This window comes from Oreochromis niloticus, linkage group LG14 (assembly GCF_001858045.2).
Source record: "Oreochromis niloticus isolate F11D_XX linkage group LG14, O_niloticus_UMD_NMBU, whole genome shotgun sequence".
Classification (NCBI taxonomy): domain Eukaryota; kingdom Metazoa; phylum Chordata; class Actinopteri; order Cichliformes; family Cichlidae; genus Oreochromis; species Oreochromis niloticus.
In genome coordinates, this window is record NC_031979.2 from 30,236,028 (window position 1) to 30,256,189 (window position 20,162).

The 20,162-nt window shown below is 38.1% G+C and overlaps 3 protein-coding genes across 3 annotated transcripts; 2 read left to right on the forward strand and 1 right to left on the reverse strand.

The window, feature by feature from the left end:
• Positions 1–694: 694 nt before the first annotated feature.
• Positions 695–6,265, forward strand: LOC109204962 (uncharacterized). Its single transcript, XM_025897922.1, has 4 exons — positions 695–1,049; positions 1,729–2,007; positions 5,585–5,757; positions 6,158–6,265. The coding sequence occupies exons 1-4, from the start codon at positions 968–970 to the stop codon at positions 6,263–6,265; spliced, it is 642 nt and encodes a 213-aa protein (XP_025753707.1). The 5' UTR covers positions 695–967.
• A 3,938-nt stretch (positions 6,266–10,203) lies between these two features.
• Positions 10,204–11,142, reverse strand: LOC109204961 (putative olfactory receptor 10D4). Its single transcript, XM_025897923.1, has one exon. It carries the CDS (start codon positions 11,140–11,142, stop codon positions 10,204–10,206), a length of 939 nt encoding a protein of 312 aa, XP_025753708.1.
• A 5,598-nt stretch (positions 11,143–16,740) lies between these two features.
• On the forward strand, positions 16,741–20,009 carry LOC100711850 (olfactory receptor 2AT4-like). Its single transcript, XM_003450166.2, has 2 exons — positions 16,741–17,694; positions 19,710–20,009. The coding sequence occupies exons 1-2, from the start codon at positions 16,741–16,743 to the stop codon at positions 20,007–20,009; spliced, it is 1,254 nt and encodes a 417-aa protein (XP_003450214.2).
• Positions 20,010–20,162: the final 153 nt, after the last annotated feature.

The window sequence follows — 20,162 nt, forward strand, 5'->3', positions numbered from 1 at the left end:
GTCAAATTGCAATATCTGATGCAATATAGACATTTCACATTCTTATGTCTAATAAGAATGTGAAATGTCTATATTGCATCAGATATTGCAAAAAGATGATGTCATCCCCTAAATGACAGGATGAAGGTGGATTGGAAGTAAATGGTCACATGCAACCTATGTATGCAACCTACTTTTTTTTAACCTATGTGTTTTGGTTGCTTTTAGCAGACATTGCTACACGACTTGGATCAATTAAAAAAAAAAAAAAACATAAACAAAGCACAAAATAAAAGGAAACCAGGGGGATGTTCTTCGTACCTCGCTTACTACATCCAAGATCAAATGACACATCCAAGATCAAATCATCGCGCTAACCGTGAGCTCGCTAATCCGGTTGTCCGAACGCACCTGTTGTTGACGATTAGTATAGCTGGCTGAAGTAATCTGAGATCACTGGGTGGCTTAAAAGGGGCTACGCATCGATAGTAGAAACATTGATCGGCAACCCTGTGATTGGTCGGCGAAGATGTCGAAGGAGCGCGCGCAGTATCTCACGGCAGCAGACCAAGAACTCTTGATTGAGGGATATCAGGAGTTTCAGAGTTTAATTAAAACGCAGGGGAACACTGCAAAGGCTGCAAAAGCAAGGAGAGAGGGCTGGCAGAAAGTTGCTGACAAATTAAACTCGTAAGTGATCCATGATCAGGGCCGGCCCGTGGCATAGGCCGTATAGGCAAATGCTAAGGGCGCCGTCCATCAGGGGGCGCCACGCCAGTGCCACAAATGTTGAAAAAAAAAAAGTTGGTACTATTATTTCTAAATACAAAAAATAATCCCACGTTAATTAAAATGCAAAGTAAAGCTTATTTAATAGAAATATTATTTGTTACAACATTACGCCCCCCCCCTCCCCGCACGGTGCGCCCCCTCCCTTCCCGTATCATGGTTCCTTTTGGACGTCACCACATCAAAAAATCAACACAAGATGTCAAAACGGCCAAAACTGTCAGGTGCCCAGGGAAGAAAAAAGAGAAAAGAAGAGGAGGAGAAACGAGAAAAAGACAGAGGTAGGTAACGTTAGCCTACATGAAATTATTTGTCTGAATGTGATAGTAACCTAAATTTTTAGCATTAAGCTAATGTTACAGGATTCCTAATTGCTAATCAATAAATAGCTAGTTAACTGTTTTAACGTCAGTTAATATTGTGGAGGGGGCTAAATTGTTATGGAAAATAATAATGTAACGTTAGGTAATTACAGTACTCCCACCTTTCCCACCATTCCTCATTTGTATTCATCTTTTAAGCAGGTGTTTTTTGTTTACATTGTTATTGCCTTCTGGTTAGCTAACGTTTACCCTGCAGGTAATAGTAACTTTTCCACCCCTGTATATATTATAGTTGTAAGCCTAGTTGTTAAAGTGCACATCATTAATGTTAATTAAGCAATATCACATGAGAGGGAATGCTGTTTTTTAATATGAGCACTGCTGTGATTCGGTCAAAGATAATCATAACATAACATTCTCATATGATATTATACTGTTACTTTGCATTCTGCTATTCAGCATTTCACTGTAATGATGACAATAAATTGAATCTAATCTAATTTGCATATCAGTTAACATCATACATATATCTCTTTGGTTTTTCATTTATATTATATCATTTCATTTTATTCCTGGAATCATATGTTTTTATTATTAGACTTTAATACTCAGTGGTGTCACATACTCCTCTCTTCAGATGCACTGTTGAAGTTTCTAAATCCCACCCCTGGGCCATCTACCACATCTACTGCTGCTGCCTCCACTTCAGCAGCACAACCCACCAGTGATGCAGCATCAGCAGCACAACCCAGCCATGATGCAGCAGCATCAAGCGGTCTTCCTGTTGCCTCCACCTCAGCAGCACAACCCACCAGTTTTGCAGCAGCATCAAGCGGTGTTCCTGTTGCCTCCACCTCAGCAGCACAACCCAGCAGTGATGCAGCAGCATCAAGCGGTCCTCCTGCTGCACCAATATGTTTTGTGCAGTGCCTTATTTATATTGTATTTTTAATTTATTTTCTATTTTTATTTTTATTTATTATATTTTTATTTTATCCAACTTGTTGACACGTTTTATTGTGTTTATGTATGTAAAATTTATTGTATTTCATATATTCATTTTTTAATTTTTGTATTCATTTATTTATTCATATATTTTTTTATCTTGTTAATTATTCTGATTGTGAATTTGCTTTCTTTAAGTAAAAAAAAAAGGTCAAAGACAAAGCTATTCGGTTTCTTGTGAGTACATACACTACACTGCCGATGTAGGGGGGCGCCACCTAAAATCTTGCCTAGGGCGCCAGATTGGTTAGGGCCGGGCCTGTCCATGATATTACATTATATCATGTGATATTATTTCATTCCACATTATATTATATTACATCATATCCTCTTTCACATTAGAGCCACAACAGGACCCACTAGAACATGGGAAAAAGTAAAAGTGAAATATAAGAATATTCTACAGAATGGTAATATTTATCACTTATATTGCTTTTAGTCTATGACAAGAGACCCTGGAATAATCTGTTTGTTTATAACAGCAACCAAGAAAAGGGCAGAGCAAATAAAGACAGGTGGTGGTCCTGCACCCCCTCGTCACACCCCTTTTTGTACTGTGACATTTATTGACATTGTGGGTTTTTATGTGTGTAGTTTGAATAACACTCCATCACTTTTACCTGTTCCCATGCAAGGGGTGACTGAAGCATGCACAGTAAGTCGGGAGTAAGTATATACAGTACAGTAAGTATATATATATATATATATATATATATATATATATCTATATATATATATATTTGGAGAGAGAGAGAGAGAGAGAAAGTAAATAATAACCTCACGGGAGAATCGATATCTCTCTATGAGCACACCGTCGCGCCGAGCTAAAGGATCCCGTCTATCCCGCAATATACGCTAAATTCTGTAAACTCTCCTTATCAATCTTGCACCTTCCTTGCTCGCGTACAAACGGACAGGACATGGCTGCGACAGACTTCCCAAATCCACCTTCGCTTTTTTAGCCGTGGTCTCTCATCTTGATTGCACGTAGTAATTTACTATTACTACTCTAAAATATGAATTACATCTGACATGATCTACTACATGTAATAGAATGATTAATAGTACATTTCCCTTTTTTTCGGAAATGACCTGTATGTATCTGTATGAAATCAATAAAAGAATCAAATACATTATCTTTAGTTACATTGATAATATTTATTTATGGTAAAACAGTGGCGAAATATCGCTCTTGCTTTCATATAACTGCAGCGGACATACCTGAGAGGCCGCGATCTAATCCTGTTTACATAAAGTAAACCTGCTCCCGAGCAGGCTTACTTTTACGGCTCTGTTGCTATGACAGCAAGCCCCAGATGAGCTTCGGAGAACCGAACGATCCAAGATCACGCGAAATCGTCAACATTCAAATCCGGCTAACTTACTTAGCGAGGTACGAAGAACAGGCCCCAGGTGTCCTGCTACATCTCTTTAATACTGCAGCCTCTTCATGGAAGAAAGGAGCCCTAAAAGGTCCCTTCATAAACTCCAACTTCTTCAAAATTCTGCAGCTCGGGTCATAACTCGTAGTCTATCAAGAGCTCATATTACCCCAGTTCTTCAGCAGCTTCACTGGTTGCCCGTAGAAGCCAGGATAACCTTTAAAATCTTACTTCTCACGTACAAGGGTATCCATAAATCTGCTCCTTCCTATTTGTGTGACCTGCTCCATATCACCACTGTTTCCCGCCCTCTCAGATCCTCATCTGCTATTCATCTTACTGTTCCATCTGCACGTCTTACCACTATGGGGAACACAGCCTTCAGTCGCTCTGCTCCTCGGCTCTGGAACTCTCTTCCTCCAGCCATAAGAAATATAGACTCTCTTCCAGCATTTAATTCACAGCTCAAAACACATCTGTTCAAACTAGCTTATTCGCTTTAGCGCTGATTTTAACTGTTGTCAAGTTCTGTTTTGGAATTTTAACTTATTTTATGTATTTTATGACTTTTGCTTCTTTTATTAATTTTGTTCTTTTGTAAGGTGACCTTGGGTTTTTGAAAGGCGCCCTCAAATAAAATGTATTATTATCATTATTATTATCATTATTATTATTATTATTATTATTATTATCATCATCATTATTATTATTATTAGTTTAGCAGGAAGCAAAAGTATTCAATTTCTTTTTCTGGGGTAGCAAAAATGTTACACAACTTTTAGACAGTGTTGGGAAGGTTACTTTTAAAATGTATTCCACTACAGAATACATGCCCCAAAATGTAGTTTGTATTGTATTCCGTTAAGTTACTCAATGAGCGTAAAGTATTCTGAATACTTTGGATTACTTAATATATTGCCATGCTTTTTACAACTACACAAATGTACTATTGCTGTGTGATTTATTACTATTACTGATAGTAGATTTATTACCATACCAATACCAACTAGATTTTTAATCTTAATACAAAATGAGTAAAAGTAAATATCAATAGGGTAGGTAAGGCTGCACTTTTTGCAGTGATCTCATAGAGAAAACAATTTCTGTATCATCAATACGTTTTCTTTTTGTCTGTTAAAAATCATCATTAACGAGTTAACCGCGCTAACGCATTGACGCCGTGCAGTCCCACGCATGGGGCGATCCGCGTACTTGCTACATGAGGGGATCAATATATGTGTGTGTGTTGTGTCATTTACATATTGTTGTGATTTACACTGTTGTGCTTGAGAGACACCATCTACCAAATTCCTTGTATATGTTTGCACATATACTTGGCCAGTAAATGCGATTCTGATTTTAATTCTGATTAAGCTTGTGTTTCTGCCATGAAGTGATTGTACTGAACTGTATGAAACTTATTAGACATTATGAAACAGATGATACGTAAAAGTAATTTTTGCCAAGGTGCCTAACACACTTTTTTAAATTATCTTTTGTTTTCCTAAAGAAAGCTACTACAGCATGTTTAATTTTTGTAGGTCATGTGTAATTTCCATTGCAAATATTAATCACAGTTAAATTAAGAGGGGATGGCAGTAAAAACTTCGGAGCTGTGCTGTCCTTTCCAGCACCCTGGCATAGACTTTCCCAGGGAGGATGAGGAGTGGGATCTCTTTATAGTTGGAGCACACCCTCCGGTTCCCCTGCTAAAGATGGGAACTACCACCAGATCTCCATGCAAAATTCTCGAGTAGTGTCAACCAAGACTACTCTACAACATCCAGAGCACTCAGGAACTCGGGGAATACTTCATCCACCTCAGGGGCTCTGTCACCAAGGAATTGTTTTACTGCTTTAGTGACCTTGTCCCCAGTAATGGATGAGTTGTCCTTCCTTTACAGAACACCTGTCAATGGGATTAGGTCCTCAAAGTTTTTCTACCATCACCTGACTATATCCTCAGTTGAAGTCAGCAGCCCTTCACCTGCAATATACACCGTGTGGGTAGACCGTCACTTTGCCCTCAGTCAGAATTGTTTCGAAGCAGTCTTTTTCTATGGCCTCATTAATCTCCTCCTTGAGTTTTTGATCCATCTGTTGCAGATGCAGTTCAGTGCAGCAACCTCAGCCATGAAGGTGCTGAACATGGTTCTTGCGGACTCAATGTCCTCAGGCTCCCTCAGGATGTTGTTGAAGCTCTGCCGGGGTGGGAGTTGAAGATCTTACAAACCGGGCCTTTTCCAGGCGTTCCCAGTGCACCTTCGCTGGTGTGGCAGGTCTGTCCAGCATCCTTCCCCTGCGATCTGATCACCAGGTGGTGATCCGTTGACTGCTCAGCCCCTCTCTTCACACAAGTGTCCACAACATAAAGCCTGTAATGGAGACCAGGGGTTCCATTACCTTGTTGGCATTGTTAGTGATTAATTGATGGATTGGGAATTTAAAATAGTGTAATAAAGAAAAAACACATTAGTTCTTATGGAGTCTTTATTAGGTTTATTTGACATACAATTAAACTGACAGCTTGTAAAAGTGAAGAGACAGTGGGACTGGCCATCCTGTGTCAGAGAAGAGCCAAAGTTAGAGCTGCTTACAGTTAATCATTTGTCAATAGCCTAAATATATGTGAAATGAGAACTTATAAAGGTACTCACCTGTCCTGGTTGCTTCTTGCAGGATGTGGAGCGAAAGAGTGAAAGCGGCTCAATCACCTGCTTAAGAGCTACTGGAGCAGACCAGTGTGCCGGGTTAGGGAGTATGGTTAAAGAGGGTTTTAATTTATAGAGTAATGGGTGAAGCTTATGTTATTGGTTTGGTTATAGTACGTGTTGGAAATATGTATATGTTTGTTATGTGCTTTAATGTTATTGTATGTTTGTTTGTGTGGAGGGTTATGTTTTCATTTTGATTAGTTAACCCCCATACTTGGGCTATTCCGGATGATCACCTGAAAAGGTAGAGTATAAAAGGAAGCCATTTTGTTTAGTTGTAGTTAGTGTTTTGTGCTGTTATCATCAGAGATGGGCAGTAACGCGTTACTGTAATCCGATTACTTTTTTCAAGTAACGAGTAATGTAAGGGATTACCATTGCAAAAACGCTAATTAGATTACCGTTACTTTCACGTAGGAACGCTGCGTTACTCCGTTACTAAAACCGTGAGTTTTTTGCGAGAATGTCTCATGACAGTGACGTAAGCGAGTGCAACGTTCGTGACAACAGCTGTCTGCAGATCAACAATGGATAATATATCAAGTACGGGAGAGAGTATGAGCGTGCAGCGTTTAAAGCGTGGAAGTACTGACCTTATTTTGAGTTTGATTCCATAAAAAGTGACAAAAACATTAGCGTCCGTTGTGCGTGGGAAGAAAACTTCTTTTTACAGCGAAAAAAAACCCCTTAACTTCCAAGCAAGCGCCGAGTGCGCTACGACTGTAATGGGAAATTCAAAGAGAAACTCGCGGAGTCTTCAACTGACCGCTGCGGCACACCTGCACCAGGGTAAACCTCCGCCTACCCCACTCCTCCTTTACAGGTGAAAATAGAGCAACTAGTCTTTGACTTTATTTATTTTCTGCTGTGTTTTACTTGCATCTATTTGAAAGAGTGAGTGTAAACACAAAAAAATGTTTTATTTTATGTGCTGGAATGTGCAGAAAATAGGTTTAAATGTTAAACAAATTTCTTCCAGTCAGAGAATGTTGCATATAATTTAATTTTTGCTTGATGCATAAAGTTAAAAGATTAAAACTAATAAAACAAGTTTTAAAAAGAGACATTTCCATTTGATTACATTTTGTATGATGGATTATGCAGAAAAAGTAGAATTGGGCTGAAAGATCTATCGCTTTATCACCTATTCAGGTTGTAAATTGTGTTTTTAAAAAGTAACTAAGTAACTAAGTAATTAATTACTTTTGAAAATAAGTAATCAGTAAAGTAACGGGATTACTTTTTGGGGGAAGTAATCAGTAATTAGTTACTGATTACTTTTTTCAAGTAACTTGACCAACACTGGTTATCATGTTCCTTCTTTAATAAAGTGCCAATCCATGGATGTCTTTTACTCCAGTCTCGCGTCATATTATTGGACAGAACCTATGACCGCCGGGCAAAACTGACACAGCCACTTTGTGATGATATGATCAAATAAAACAATAAAAAAGTACAATAAACAAGGTAGAAATAAATATGATTTGTGCCATACATGAGGCATGTATACATACATGAATGTATATGTATATAAACGATATCTAAATATACGTGTATGCATACAGTTTGCTATTTTCAGATGCCTGCTGTTGGGTCGAGTTATTATTTCATCACTGTGAGCTTACAGACCATTTTAAACCTAAACAATAACACAAGAAAAGTTGTCCTATTTGTTTATTAATCACCAGAGGATGTCGCATAAAAAGAGATGACGTGTACCAAAGTTAGGGGTTAAAGTGTGGGCCATTTTTTTGTTGTTGTGTTTTGGTTTGTTTTTTTGCCACAATGGTACTACAGCATCTTACTAGCCCTACTGAAGAGGAGCAAAAACACAGATAACAGCCTGTACACTAAGAAAACCTGCTGGAGCTCTCAATAGAAGTAATTGTGAGTTATGATTCTTCTCCCTAAACTTAGCCATTTCAACCAATTTTAGGGTTCCCCCACCTGCTGAATCCGACTTTAACTCCTGACTATACACATTTTCCTGCAAAGCCACTACAATGTAGGCAACAGGAAATATGTTTTATTTTCCTTCTTTTTCTTCAGATTCAAGCTGAGTATAATTAGAAAAAAAAAGTTAGAGTAAAGTTTGTATTCGCCTACTGATTTCATTTTATCATTATGTTAATACAGCACAAGGTTCAGTTAGCTTTGCATAAAAATAGAGACATTCTCCAAAGAGATACTTTTTTACTTTCTGACTTTGAGTCGATTTCATTGCCTGTACTTTTTTTACTCTAATAAATCAGTTGAATCAGTACTTCGACTTTTTAGTATTTTTTAACAGTAGTATTTTTAAATGTAGTAACTGTACTTTTACTAAAGTACAGAATGTCTGTACTTTTGCCAACTCTGAAGCTCACCATGCACTAAAAAATGGCCCAAGGCTCCATAGCACATACAGCCTGCTCTGTTGTTTATTGTAAATGGCATTTGTGTTTGTTAATCCAGTCAAGTTTATTGGTCGGATGAACATTCAGGTACTTATTTGCGTTCACGATCTTGATGTCCATTCCCCTCAGAGCTGATGCCATCTGGATCTGTTGTCATCCTTGTTTTGATCCTCCTGAGTTCACACTTTACCTCGTTTATTGTGGGTTGCATGTTGGAACAGGGAGCAACTGTGTATTGAAAGTCATGGTTGAGGGGGAGGGGCAGCACACTGGGAATGTAGTGGAAGTGCGAAGAGGAGATGAGGTGGGAGTAGAGCTGGGGCGTTCCCCAGGGGCGCCATGTTATGATGGCGGTAACTGTAGATGCAACAGTAGGGACAGACATGTTAGAGGGTGGATGATAAATCAAATGTGCTGAAAAAGGGATTCAGTTTTTTTTCCGACTTAGTGTTCCTTACATACGGAGGACTGTGTTCATTATAACTGGAAATGATACTAAGACATCTCTACACTGCACTAATAGCCCCTTTCCACTAGCACCTACTCAGTTTTTAGTCGAGCCGCGTCAAGTCAAGCCGAGTAGCTAATAGTGGAAAAGGGCAATAACTCTGATCACCCTACACTACACACTATTTAGTTTGACCTTATTTCCTAACATGAAGTCTCTCCTTTCTGCTTCATGTCAGGAGTGATCCATGGTTTATTGGATATTGTATGTTTATTATATGTAGAAATTGTGCTTGTCCTTGATGTAAATATGTAAAAATTGTGTATGTTTCTGTTTTGTGTCTTGTGTACTGTTTGTTTGTATATGTGTCGTTCTTGCTGCTGTTACACCCAAATTTCCCCTTGTGGGACAATTAAAGGATTATTCTATTCTATTCTATTGTTTGAGAAACAAAGTACAGTCTTGGTGGTCTATGGCATCATCTACACAGAAATTACTATAGTCCATTATGCAATTCACAGTGTGTCCTTCCCATGATCATCACAAAACACAAAGCATCACAAAGATGACAAATTAATTAGACAGGAACCTAAAATGCTTTAATCCATCAATTTGTTTTTAGTTTGCTTTTTTAAAATAATTTCTGACACGTAATGACAAATTCAAACATTTTCAGACAGTAAACACATATATTTGCATTGTTAACAGTTGGTCAGATGCAGCTGAACAAGTTTGAACTGACAAATTATGGCTTGCATTTCTTTTCATTGCTTTTGGACAATTTAGAGACAAAAATCTTATGGAGTTCAAAATGAATACAATTTTCAATTAATTTTTCTTTTTTGGTATTTCATCCTATCCCTAAGTATTCTCCTCTGTCACACTAACCATCTGCCTGTCCTTGTTCACGTCATCCATGAACCTGCTTTGAGGCTGTCATCTTTTCCTCCTGCCTAGTAACTCCACCAATGTCCTTTGCTCAGTATATCCACTATACATACTCTGCAGATGTCGACTGTTTAAAATGATTAATGCATTTTATGATTTGCTGCTTGTCAACTGTTCAGGATTCAGTGTTTTACAATTCTGAAAAGCAGAAAAAAAACAGTTACCAGTTAAAAGTTAAAGGTTAACAAAACTGAATAAATAAAAATATTTCACAAAAAACTATCGAAGTACTTGTAATTTTTTGAATAACATAAAGATTTTATGTTTTATTTCTTTTGTCCTAAGGCAGTACACAAAAGGATTTACAACAGATGGCCCAAGGATATTCGCAATCAGTAAACCCTGACGCTCGTCGAGAGTTAATACTACGCCTAATCTGGTCAAGACAATGATTACAAATGCAGGACAGTAATGACATATTACACAAATCAAGTGACTCACAAGAGTGCTCCCTATTTTCTTTTTGTCATTACTTGATGATAATTTGGCAAAAATTAATATCACACAATATGAGAGGCAAATGAAAATAAAAGTCAGAAATAAAAGGAAAGAATAAATAATTGCACCTATATTGAAAAAGTATGTGGGGTCAACACAAGTGGTTCGTACTACAGCAGCATAGTCACAGAAAGAATACCTGAGGCTTGAATAGCAATGAGGGAGAGGTGCAACTGTTGCAGGCAGAACAACCACAAAACCACAGGCAACAACCCACGAGATATATGTATAAAGAAGAATGCGTGTATTTTTTAAATAACTGTGGTACTGAAAAGGATAAATTATAGCAACTAATCTATCAAATGCCATTATAGCTAAAGCAAACCTCTCCATCATACCTCCTAGATGGAAAACAAACATTTGAATTAAGCATTCCAAATATGATATTGTATTAACACCTGCAACTAGTACTCCAACCATTGTTGGACTGGCACTGGAAATGTACATTATATCAACAATAGCAAGGTTGCAAATCAGAATATACATTGGTTTATGTAATCTCTTGTCAGAAATAACGAAAAGGATGTTTAGTAGATTGGTTACAATAGAAACAAGATAGATTATCAGTATAACCACACCGACAGCCACTGGGCTTTTGACTGTGTCAAAACCATTTATAATAAAATGTGTTACTTTCATTGAAGCATTCTGTAAAGACATATTACATAAAATATTAAATTATAACAAGTAGATTAAATAAACAACAAATCACAGCAAAAATTAAAATAAAATTTGCATATCTAAAGTTGTCAGAAACAGCATGAACAAATTTCACAAATCATTATCGAGCTTAATCAAACAACCTTTGGCTTATCAGACGGAGTAAAAGAATTTGAGAATTAAATATCATATCCACTTATGCTCAAAGCAATAGTCACTTTTCTTTGAGCTTCTCCAATGGTCAGTCAAAAACACACTGGCTCTTTCTTTTTTATACATGAGCATAAAGCTGACAAGGCCAAGCAAAGCTGAATATGATCCCAAAGAGACCTTAAAGGGATAGACTGTAGAAACATAAACAGGTACAAATTGAGGCTACAATTTTGCAGGCCTGACTACTTATCATTACTGGTGCTACCTGTTGAAGTTCAGAATCTGACTGCTAAGCTGTGGTCAGCATGCACTCAACTTTAACTTCGCTGTTGGTTTTTGGCTAGCTTTATGTTAGCATGCCGTCTGTGCAGATTTAGCAGTTAGCATTATAGAGTACTGTGTTAGCAGTATAAAGAAGTTGTTTCTGTCGTGGTTAGTCGTTTTCATTTAACCATCCCAATCTTTTCCTTCATTACAAAAAAAAGGAACAAAAAAAAGGAACACAATAAAGATTTATCCTCATTGAGGATTGATTCGAGTCTGCCTCTCTGGCAATACTGTCCATGACAGTATTGCCAGTCCATGACTATATTTCCACTCCTCAAAAACTGCAGAACACTCCACCGTTTCTCTCATCATAAATGGCACATTTTATTTATATAGCAGCAAGTCACAACAGCACATCACTTTTAAAAGTCGATCACTGTTATCTGGTCCACTCTAATGATATTATATATCATTGATATGATACTTTTAGTGAGAAAACTTTCTTTAAGTTTCTCAGTTTTTAGGTCATGTGAATGCTATAAGTGCAGAATTATTAGGCAAATGAGTATTTTGTCCACATCATCCTCTTCATGCATGTTGTCTTACTCCAAACTGTATAGGCTCGAAAGCCTACTACCAATTAAGCATATTAGGTGATGTGCATCTCTGTAATGAGAAGGGGTGTGGTCTAATGACATCAACACTCTATATCAGGTGTGCATAATTATTAGGCAACTTCCTTTCCTTTGGCAAAATGGGTCAAAAGAAGGACTTGACAGGCTCAGAAAAGTCAAAAATAGTGAGATATCTTGCAGAGGGATGCAGCAGTCTTAAAATTGCAAAGCTTCTGAAGCGTGATCATCGAACAATCAAGCGTTTCATTCAAAATAGTCAACAGGGTCGCAAGAAGCGTGTGGAAAAACCAAGGCGCAAAATAACTGCCCATGAACTGAGAAAAGTCAAGCGTGCAGCTGCCAAGATGCCACTTGCCACCAGTTTGGCCATATTTCAGAGCTGCAACATCACTGGAGTGCCCAAAAGCACAAGGTGTGCAATACTCAGAGACATGGCCAAGGTAAGAAAGGCTGAAAGACAACCACCACTGAACAAGACACACAAGCTGAAACGTCAAGACTGGGCCAAGAAATATCTCAAGACTGATTTTTCTAAGGTTTTATGGACTGATGAAATGAGAGTGAGTCTTGATGGGCCAGATGGATGGGCCCGTGGCTGGAGTGGTAAAGGGCAGAGAGCTCCAGTCCGACTCAGACGCCAGCAAGGTGGAGGTGGAGTACTGGTTTGGGCTGGTATCATCAAAGATGAGCTTGTGGGGCCTTTTCGGGTTGAGGATGGAGTCAAGCTCAACTCCCAGTCCTACTGCCAGTTTCTGGAAGACACCTTCTTCAAGCAGTGGTACAGGAAGAAGTCTGCATCCTTCAAGAAAAACATGATTTTCATGCAGGACAATGCTCCATCACACGCGTCCAAGTACTCCACAGCGTGGCTGGCAAGAAAGGGTATAAAAGAAGAAAAACTAATGACATGGCCTCCTTGTTCACCTGATCTGAACCCCATTGAAAACCTGTGGTCCATCATCAAATGTGAGATTTACAAGGAGAGAAAACAGTACACCTCTCTGAACAGTGTCTGGGAGGCTGTGGTTGCTGCTGCACGCAATGTTGATGGTGAACAGATCAAAACACTGACAGAATCCATGGATGGCAGGCTTTTGTGTGTCCTTGCAAAGAAAGGTGGCTATATTGGTTGCTGATTCGTTTTTGTTTTGTTTTTGAATGTCAGAAATGTATATTTGTGAATAGGGATGGGTATCGAAAACCGGTTCTTGTTGAGAACCGGTTCCCACTGTTTCAATTCCTTGGAATCGTTTGCCATTTTTGCAAACGATTCCCTTATCGATTCCAGTCGCCCCGAATGACGTCACCACGTTGCGGAGCGTCGGAGCGTACCTGGCAGGAAACACGGCGCCTAAGCGGCTCAAACGCTCAAAAGTTTGGTTATACTTTACCAGAACGGATGACAACAGGGCAACTTGCAATACTTGCAAAGTAGATATTTCATTTAAGGGAGGAAACACTACGAATATGCAAAAGCATTTGCTCACAAAACACGCGATGAACTTAAATGAATGTCGTGTTTTTAATTCCGCTCCGGACTCGTGAATCTCAACCCAGCAGCAGCGGTAACGTTTGCACGTCATCTCCCGTTAATGCGGCAGGTAAATAATCAACTAACAGTGCATATTATGTTAGCGCGATCTGCTTTATTACAAAACCTGCCATTGTGCATTTAGGTGACCATGATGAGAGAGACAGAGTCTGGCTGGCGCTCGCTGGCAGTTGTCGCTGCAGTCCACCGGTAGCGTCTCTTTTCAGGCCCGAATGTCACCGAGCAGTGATTAAGTTTGTGGTCAAAACCTTGCAGCCATTTGCCACAGCAGATGGTAAGTGAATGTGTTTAATTGTAGGCAGGGACATTACTGAATATTCTTGTGTAATTGCTACAGAATAATTTATGTTATACTTTGTTATTGCTACAGAAGAATATTTATTTTATTATTTTACATTTACAATTTTCCCCGGGGACCCTGTGACACCCCATTGAAGAGCCATAGGCTGGATCTCTTAAGATCTCACTGTTGGGTTTATAAGGCCATGTTACTCCTAAATTTCTATCTTGTTCAGAGAGAAGATATAAAACAAAATTCTAAGCTAATCGACCTTAGTGTTCTCCTTTTTAAAAATAATAATCGATAAGAGAATCGATAAAGAATCGAATCGTTAAACAGAATCGAAAATGGAATCGGAATCGTTAAAATCTTATCAATACCCATCCCTATTTGTGAATGTGGAGATGTTATATTGGTTTCACTGGTAAAAATAAATAATTGAAATGGGTATATATTTGTTTTTTGTTAAGTTGCCCAATAATTATGCACAGTAATAGTCACCTGCACACACAGATATCCCCTTAAAATAGCTAAAACTAAAAACAAACTAAAAACTACTTCCAAAAACATTCAGCTTTGATATTAATGAGTTTTTTGGGTTCATTGAGAACATGGTTGTTGTTCAATAATAAAATTATTCCTCAAAAATACAACTTGCCTAATAATTCTGCACTCCCTGTAGGTGTAATATACAATTATCTGTTGTTGTGTTCAGCTGCTGGTTAACAATCAAAAAAGTTTTGTCTTAGGGGCAAAGAAACATGTTGCCTCAGTCTACAGATACTCAGAAGCAACAACACAAATGAGCTACCCAAGGGAGCTAATTACCATCTTATGTCCACAGTGGTCTCATGTGTGCAATTAAAGTCTGTGTCTTCTATGTTTGTCTTTGCTCCTCACTGTATTCTATTCTCAAAACACTCTTATGCAATGTTGTTTTCACCTGAACAGCCGTGGTTATTTTTAAGTTTAGCGCTTGAAAGTATCTAAGAACTATAAACATTAGCTCACCTCTTAGTTAAGTTCAACAGAAAAGTGGAAATATGAATGCTGTAAAGTGCCAAGAACAAATGAACAGAAACTACAAAAATGCATACACACACACACACACACACACACACACACACACAAAAAAAAAACATAAAAAAGAAAATATTGGCTTTCATACCCTTTTTCTAGTCAAAAAAATATTAAAGCACAAAATATTAACCAGCAGGTTTCTTAAAGACCATTTTTACTGTTGGTGTTGCTGTTTTTCAGCTGTGTTTAAAATAACTGAAACAGTGTTAGGGCGAAAAACCTCATCATTTGTTGCGGGGCCCTCTCATCTGCTAAGCAATTACAATAAATTTTAATCTTATTAAATGAAAGAACACAAAAAGACACATTATTGTGTGTTTCGTGCCCCTTATGTGGGCTTACAATTTTGTGCATGTTATGTGCATATGACCTTGGAGCTTATGTTGTGAAGGCATCTATGATGTGTGATTAGAGACCATCATTAAACACAAAGGGGTTTCAGCACTTCTACCACAGTATCAATTTAGGTGCACATTGGGGTTTCGTTAAGGTGCAGTTGTTTACTCCTGTGGGATTTATAATCCATTAGCTTCAGAGCTAATAAGCGGTAGGGTAGGGTTTTCCTCCTTAGACTGTCTGTGTCTTTTTTTTCTATTATAAATCACAACAAGTAATATGACCATTGCACTTTGTTACTTATTCTTACCTGTTTTGCTCAAGTAGCTAGTTGAGCATAATCACCCGTTGTATAGTTGATTTTAAGTTCAATTCAATTCAATTTGAATTATATAATACTAAATCACAACTGACCCCCCCCCAAGGCACCCTATATTGTAAGGTAAAAACCCTACAATAATAGTCAGAAAACCCATCTCTTTCTGAAAAATAAAGACTGTTCCATGGGCGAAAGAACTGATTAAAAAAAAAAAACCCAAACTTTAAGATATCATAAAATAATATTTTAACTTTTAATTTTCCAAAATACAGGACAAGTTCATGAATCTCTAGTTTGACAAACTGGGGCCTCACAGGTCCTCAGCAAGGATCTTTAAAAAACAAAGAAGGTGCTTTAACTTAAATCCAACTCAAACAAAAACTGCACTTTATATAATACCATCGAGTCATACAATCTTCAGCAAATACACGACTCTCCGTTTTCCTAATCTTCTGAGTTATTGTTGAAGATCTTTTTTGTTTTCTAGAAAAAAAGAGTCATTAATCTGGGTCTGATTGACTGTCTGTATATTGAGCACTGACTGATCCACAGAGAATATAACGATGGCCTATAGCACACCTTCATCACAAAAAACATACTGCGAGAAGTTTTTTTAAAAAGAGAACCAGCGGGCAACTCAGCAGATTATGCTGCCACGGTGTATGAGAACGGTAAGTGTAAAGTGAGCGAAAGGAAGTCTGAATCATTATTATGTTATGTTATGTGTTAATCATCCCATAGAAAAGATTGTGTCATGTATGTTATGCAGTCAGGAACATGTTTAGTTGTAACATAAATTCACAGACCTAAAGGAAAAACAAATGAGAACTGAAACCTAAAATATTCTTAACAATATGCACGAAGTACCATAAAATAGTTTAAAGTACAATGACTGTAAGGTATTATAAGTTTAAATGTTATCATTTATCTCAGCATTGTGTGTTTTCCAGTGTTCTCAGGAAATTTCTGCTCTGTCATGCCTGAGAGAAATCATAGCAGTGTGACTGAGTTCGTACTTACTGGATTCCCTGGACTTCATCAAGAGTACTATGGTCTTGTCTCAGCTCTATTGTTTTTTGTATATTTGGTAACTATGATAGCAAATGCTACAGTTATTTTTTTATTTGCAACCAACCGCAGCCTCCATAAGCCAATGTATTATATCATTTTAAATCTGAGTGTATGTGATATTCTCTTTAGCACAACCACTTTACCTAAGATCATAAGCAGATATTGGTTTCAGTCAGGAAGCATTTCATTTACTGCCTGTTTTATCCAAATGTACTTTGTTCACTATCTTGGTTCAGTCAATTCTTTTATTCTCTTTCAGATGGCTTTAGATAGGTATTTGGCTATTTGCCATCCTTTTAGATATTCACATATTCTTACAAAATCTAATATTTTAATTCTTAGTATTACTGCATGGATTATTGCCAAGGCATTCCCTCTAATGATGGTTATTAGAGCATATCCTCTTCCTTACTGTGCCTCAAACATAATCACTCACTGCTTCTGTGACCATATTGGTATAACAGTTCTGGCGTGCACTGACAGGGCCCCTTATTCCATCCCTGCCTTTGCAGCAGCAATGGTTACACTACTGGGGCCTCTGGCATTTATCCTTTTCTCATACTGCTCTATAATTATAGCAGTGTATAAGATAGCAAATGTGCAAGGTCGCCTGAAATCATTGTCCACTTGTAGTACTCAGCTGATCATAATCTCCCTCTATTTTTTACCCAGATGTTTTGTATATTTAGCCAGCAATGTTGGCATTACATTTAGTGCTGATGTGCGAATAGTGATCATCATGCTGTACAGCCTTGCCCCACCAATGATCAATCCACTCATATACTGCTTAAGAGCAAAAGACATGAGAGAAAGCTTGTTGAAGCAATTTTGCAAAAGAATTGTTCCACAAAAAGCTCAGGTCGCAGCTATTAGTAACTCGTAAGTTGACATATCTTTCAAACAGGCCTTAATGTAAATCATTCTAAAGCAGGGGTGGGCAATCTCAGTCCACGAGGGCCGGTGTCCCTGCAGGTTTTAGATCTCACTTTGGGTCAACACACCTGAATCACATGATTAGTTCATTACCAGGCCTCTGGAGAACTTCAGGACATGTTGAGGAGCTAATTTAGCCATTTAAATCAGCTGTGTTGGTTCGAGGACACATCTAAAACCTGCAGGGACACCGGCCCTCGGGGACTGAGATTGCCCACCCCTGTTCTAAAGGGAAGGCAACTAGATTGTCTTGTTGTACTGCGTTTATGAAAGAAACCTTTGCTGGATTTATGTAAAAAAAAAAAAAAGTTTATGTAGTTGATGTTCAGTGGTGTCTGTTGCAGGACACAGAGGAACAAACGCTAAAAAAAATTTGTAAGCATTTCCTGGAATGTGTCAGAATATGTTTATTGCTTCTACTGACCCCTTTTTTCTACTGATAAAACAAACCAGGCTTTGAACTTCTCACATGCTTTTTTTCATGTGTTTATGCCCTCACCAAATTTAAAATTCTTCTTACCTGCTCCTTGTTATTAAAATCAAGTAGTTTTTTATGTCCATTTTGTTTTTTGTTTTTTTTTTAATTTAAAGTTATACTAAATAATTTCTTAAGGTTATCTAATATAAAAAATAATAGTGTCCTGATAAATATACTTTAATTAATGTGTAATTACACCACCCAATTATTCATTTGAAAATATATAGGAGCAGGTGCTGGTTTGTGGAAGTTTCCCCACCATCTTGAATACAGTGGCCAAGACATTCTACCTAATAACATTTTTATGTATGTTGCTAGAGACCAGGCACATATGCAGTACTCTTTGTAAGTTTTTAAAAGTTGTAACTTTCAATTTTAGGATACCAAATATGTTTTTCAAACTATATGTGATCACTTCATATGCATCTTTCTCATAATGCCTTTCACCATGCGCTCTCTCCTGCCTTATTTCTACTTCATCCACTTTCTCCTCACTTCAAGCTTCATCTTCTGAACTAAAGTCTGGACTCTAACACAAAAAATGGCCATAAACATGCTTATTTGTCATCCATATCCCCAATCGCAATTATTTATTGTCATCAGATTACACACGTGACTCTCCTGTTTCCTGACAGCTGAAAATGGCTGACTAAACAACAAGAACAGTTTAGCTGCGAGTGGACTAAAATCACATTTTTCCCTCTGATAAGCAGTTTGACTGTATTCACACATCGCATGAGAGTTTATTCACTAAGTTTCCAAGTGCAACAATGTTTGATCGACTTCAAAGGAAGCTTCACTAATGCTGGCTAACAGCAGATAACAGCAACAAAAACAGCATTGCGCACTGACAGCCTCCTTCAGAGTAAATCAGTAAGGACACTAACAGTGGTAAACAGAATGATAAAATATGAAAGACAATATCTATACTGTTTCACAAGTTTAAAATGTTTTCTGACTGCCCTTATAACAAGATATCCATTTGTTTTTTTCTGTTTTTGTTTCATTCTGTGTTTTTTGTTTTTGTTGAGTTTTTTTTTTTTTTTTAAGAAGAAAATCTTTTCACTCTAACTGTGGAATGAATTAATTCTGCTGGCTGTAAAAAAAATATGCAGTTAATAAAAAAATAATTTATAAAGAAAATACATGATTTTTAACCTATTTATTATTGAATTTAGAGGTCTACATTTAGAATAGTGTTATATTTAAATTACAGCACCAGGGAAAATTCACATTCAAAAAAAATAAGCTAAAATAGCTGTTCAATGGGGGAAATAGCAAACAACATTTTTGTGTGTCTCCATGTTGGGCGAGCATGTGAGTATTTGTATGTGTGTGCATGAGGCTGGAAATGCATGCTTGTGACATAATTTCCTAGGGGTTAATAAAGTATTCTGATTCTGATTGTATATGTCTATGTGTCAGGTCAGGTCTTACACTTTAACTCTCTCGGAACATCTTAGGCTCCCTCAGGTGTGGTGGCCTATTTCCCCCCACCATTCTCACTGCCAGTTGCTGGTGCCAACATGCACCGGTGCATTGGTGGTTCTCTGTGTCTCTGGGTGGGTGCTTGGCTGTTTAGTGGCTCACTCCTGGTGGCTGCTTGGTGGGGCCTGGCTCTATTGGGCCCCTGCTGGGGGTCTCTGGGCCCGGGGCACAGTCTGCTAGCCAGACTGACTGTGGAGCCCGCAGGCTCGCCACTGACGCCCCTGTGGCTTCTGCACCATGGCCCCTGGGTGACCCCTGTCAAGGGCTCTCCTTAGCACTTTTCTAGGTGGGTGCTGTGATTGCTCTTGTACTCTAGGGGGGCTATGGATGTCTGGGGCCTGGATCTCCTCCATGCCTGCTTTATGTAATGGGGTCAGGGCTGTGGCTCCCCAAACCTACTATTAGATACTTAAATGGAGAAATCTTAT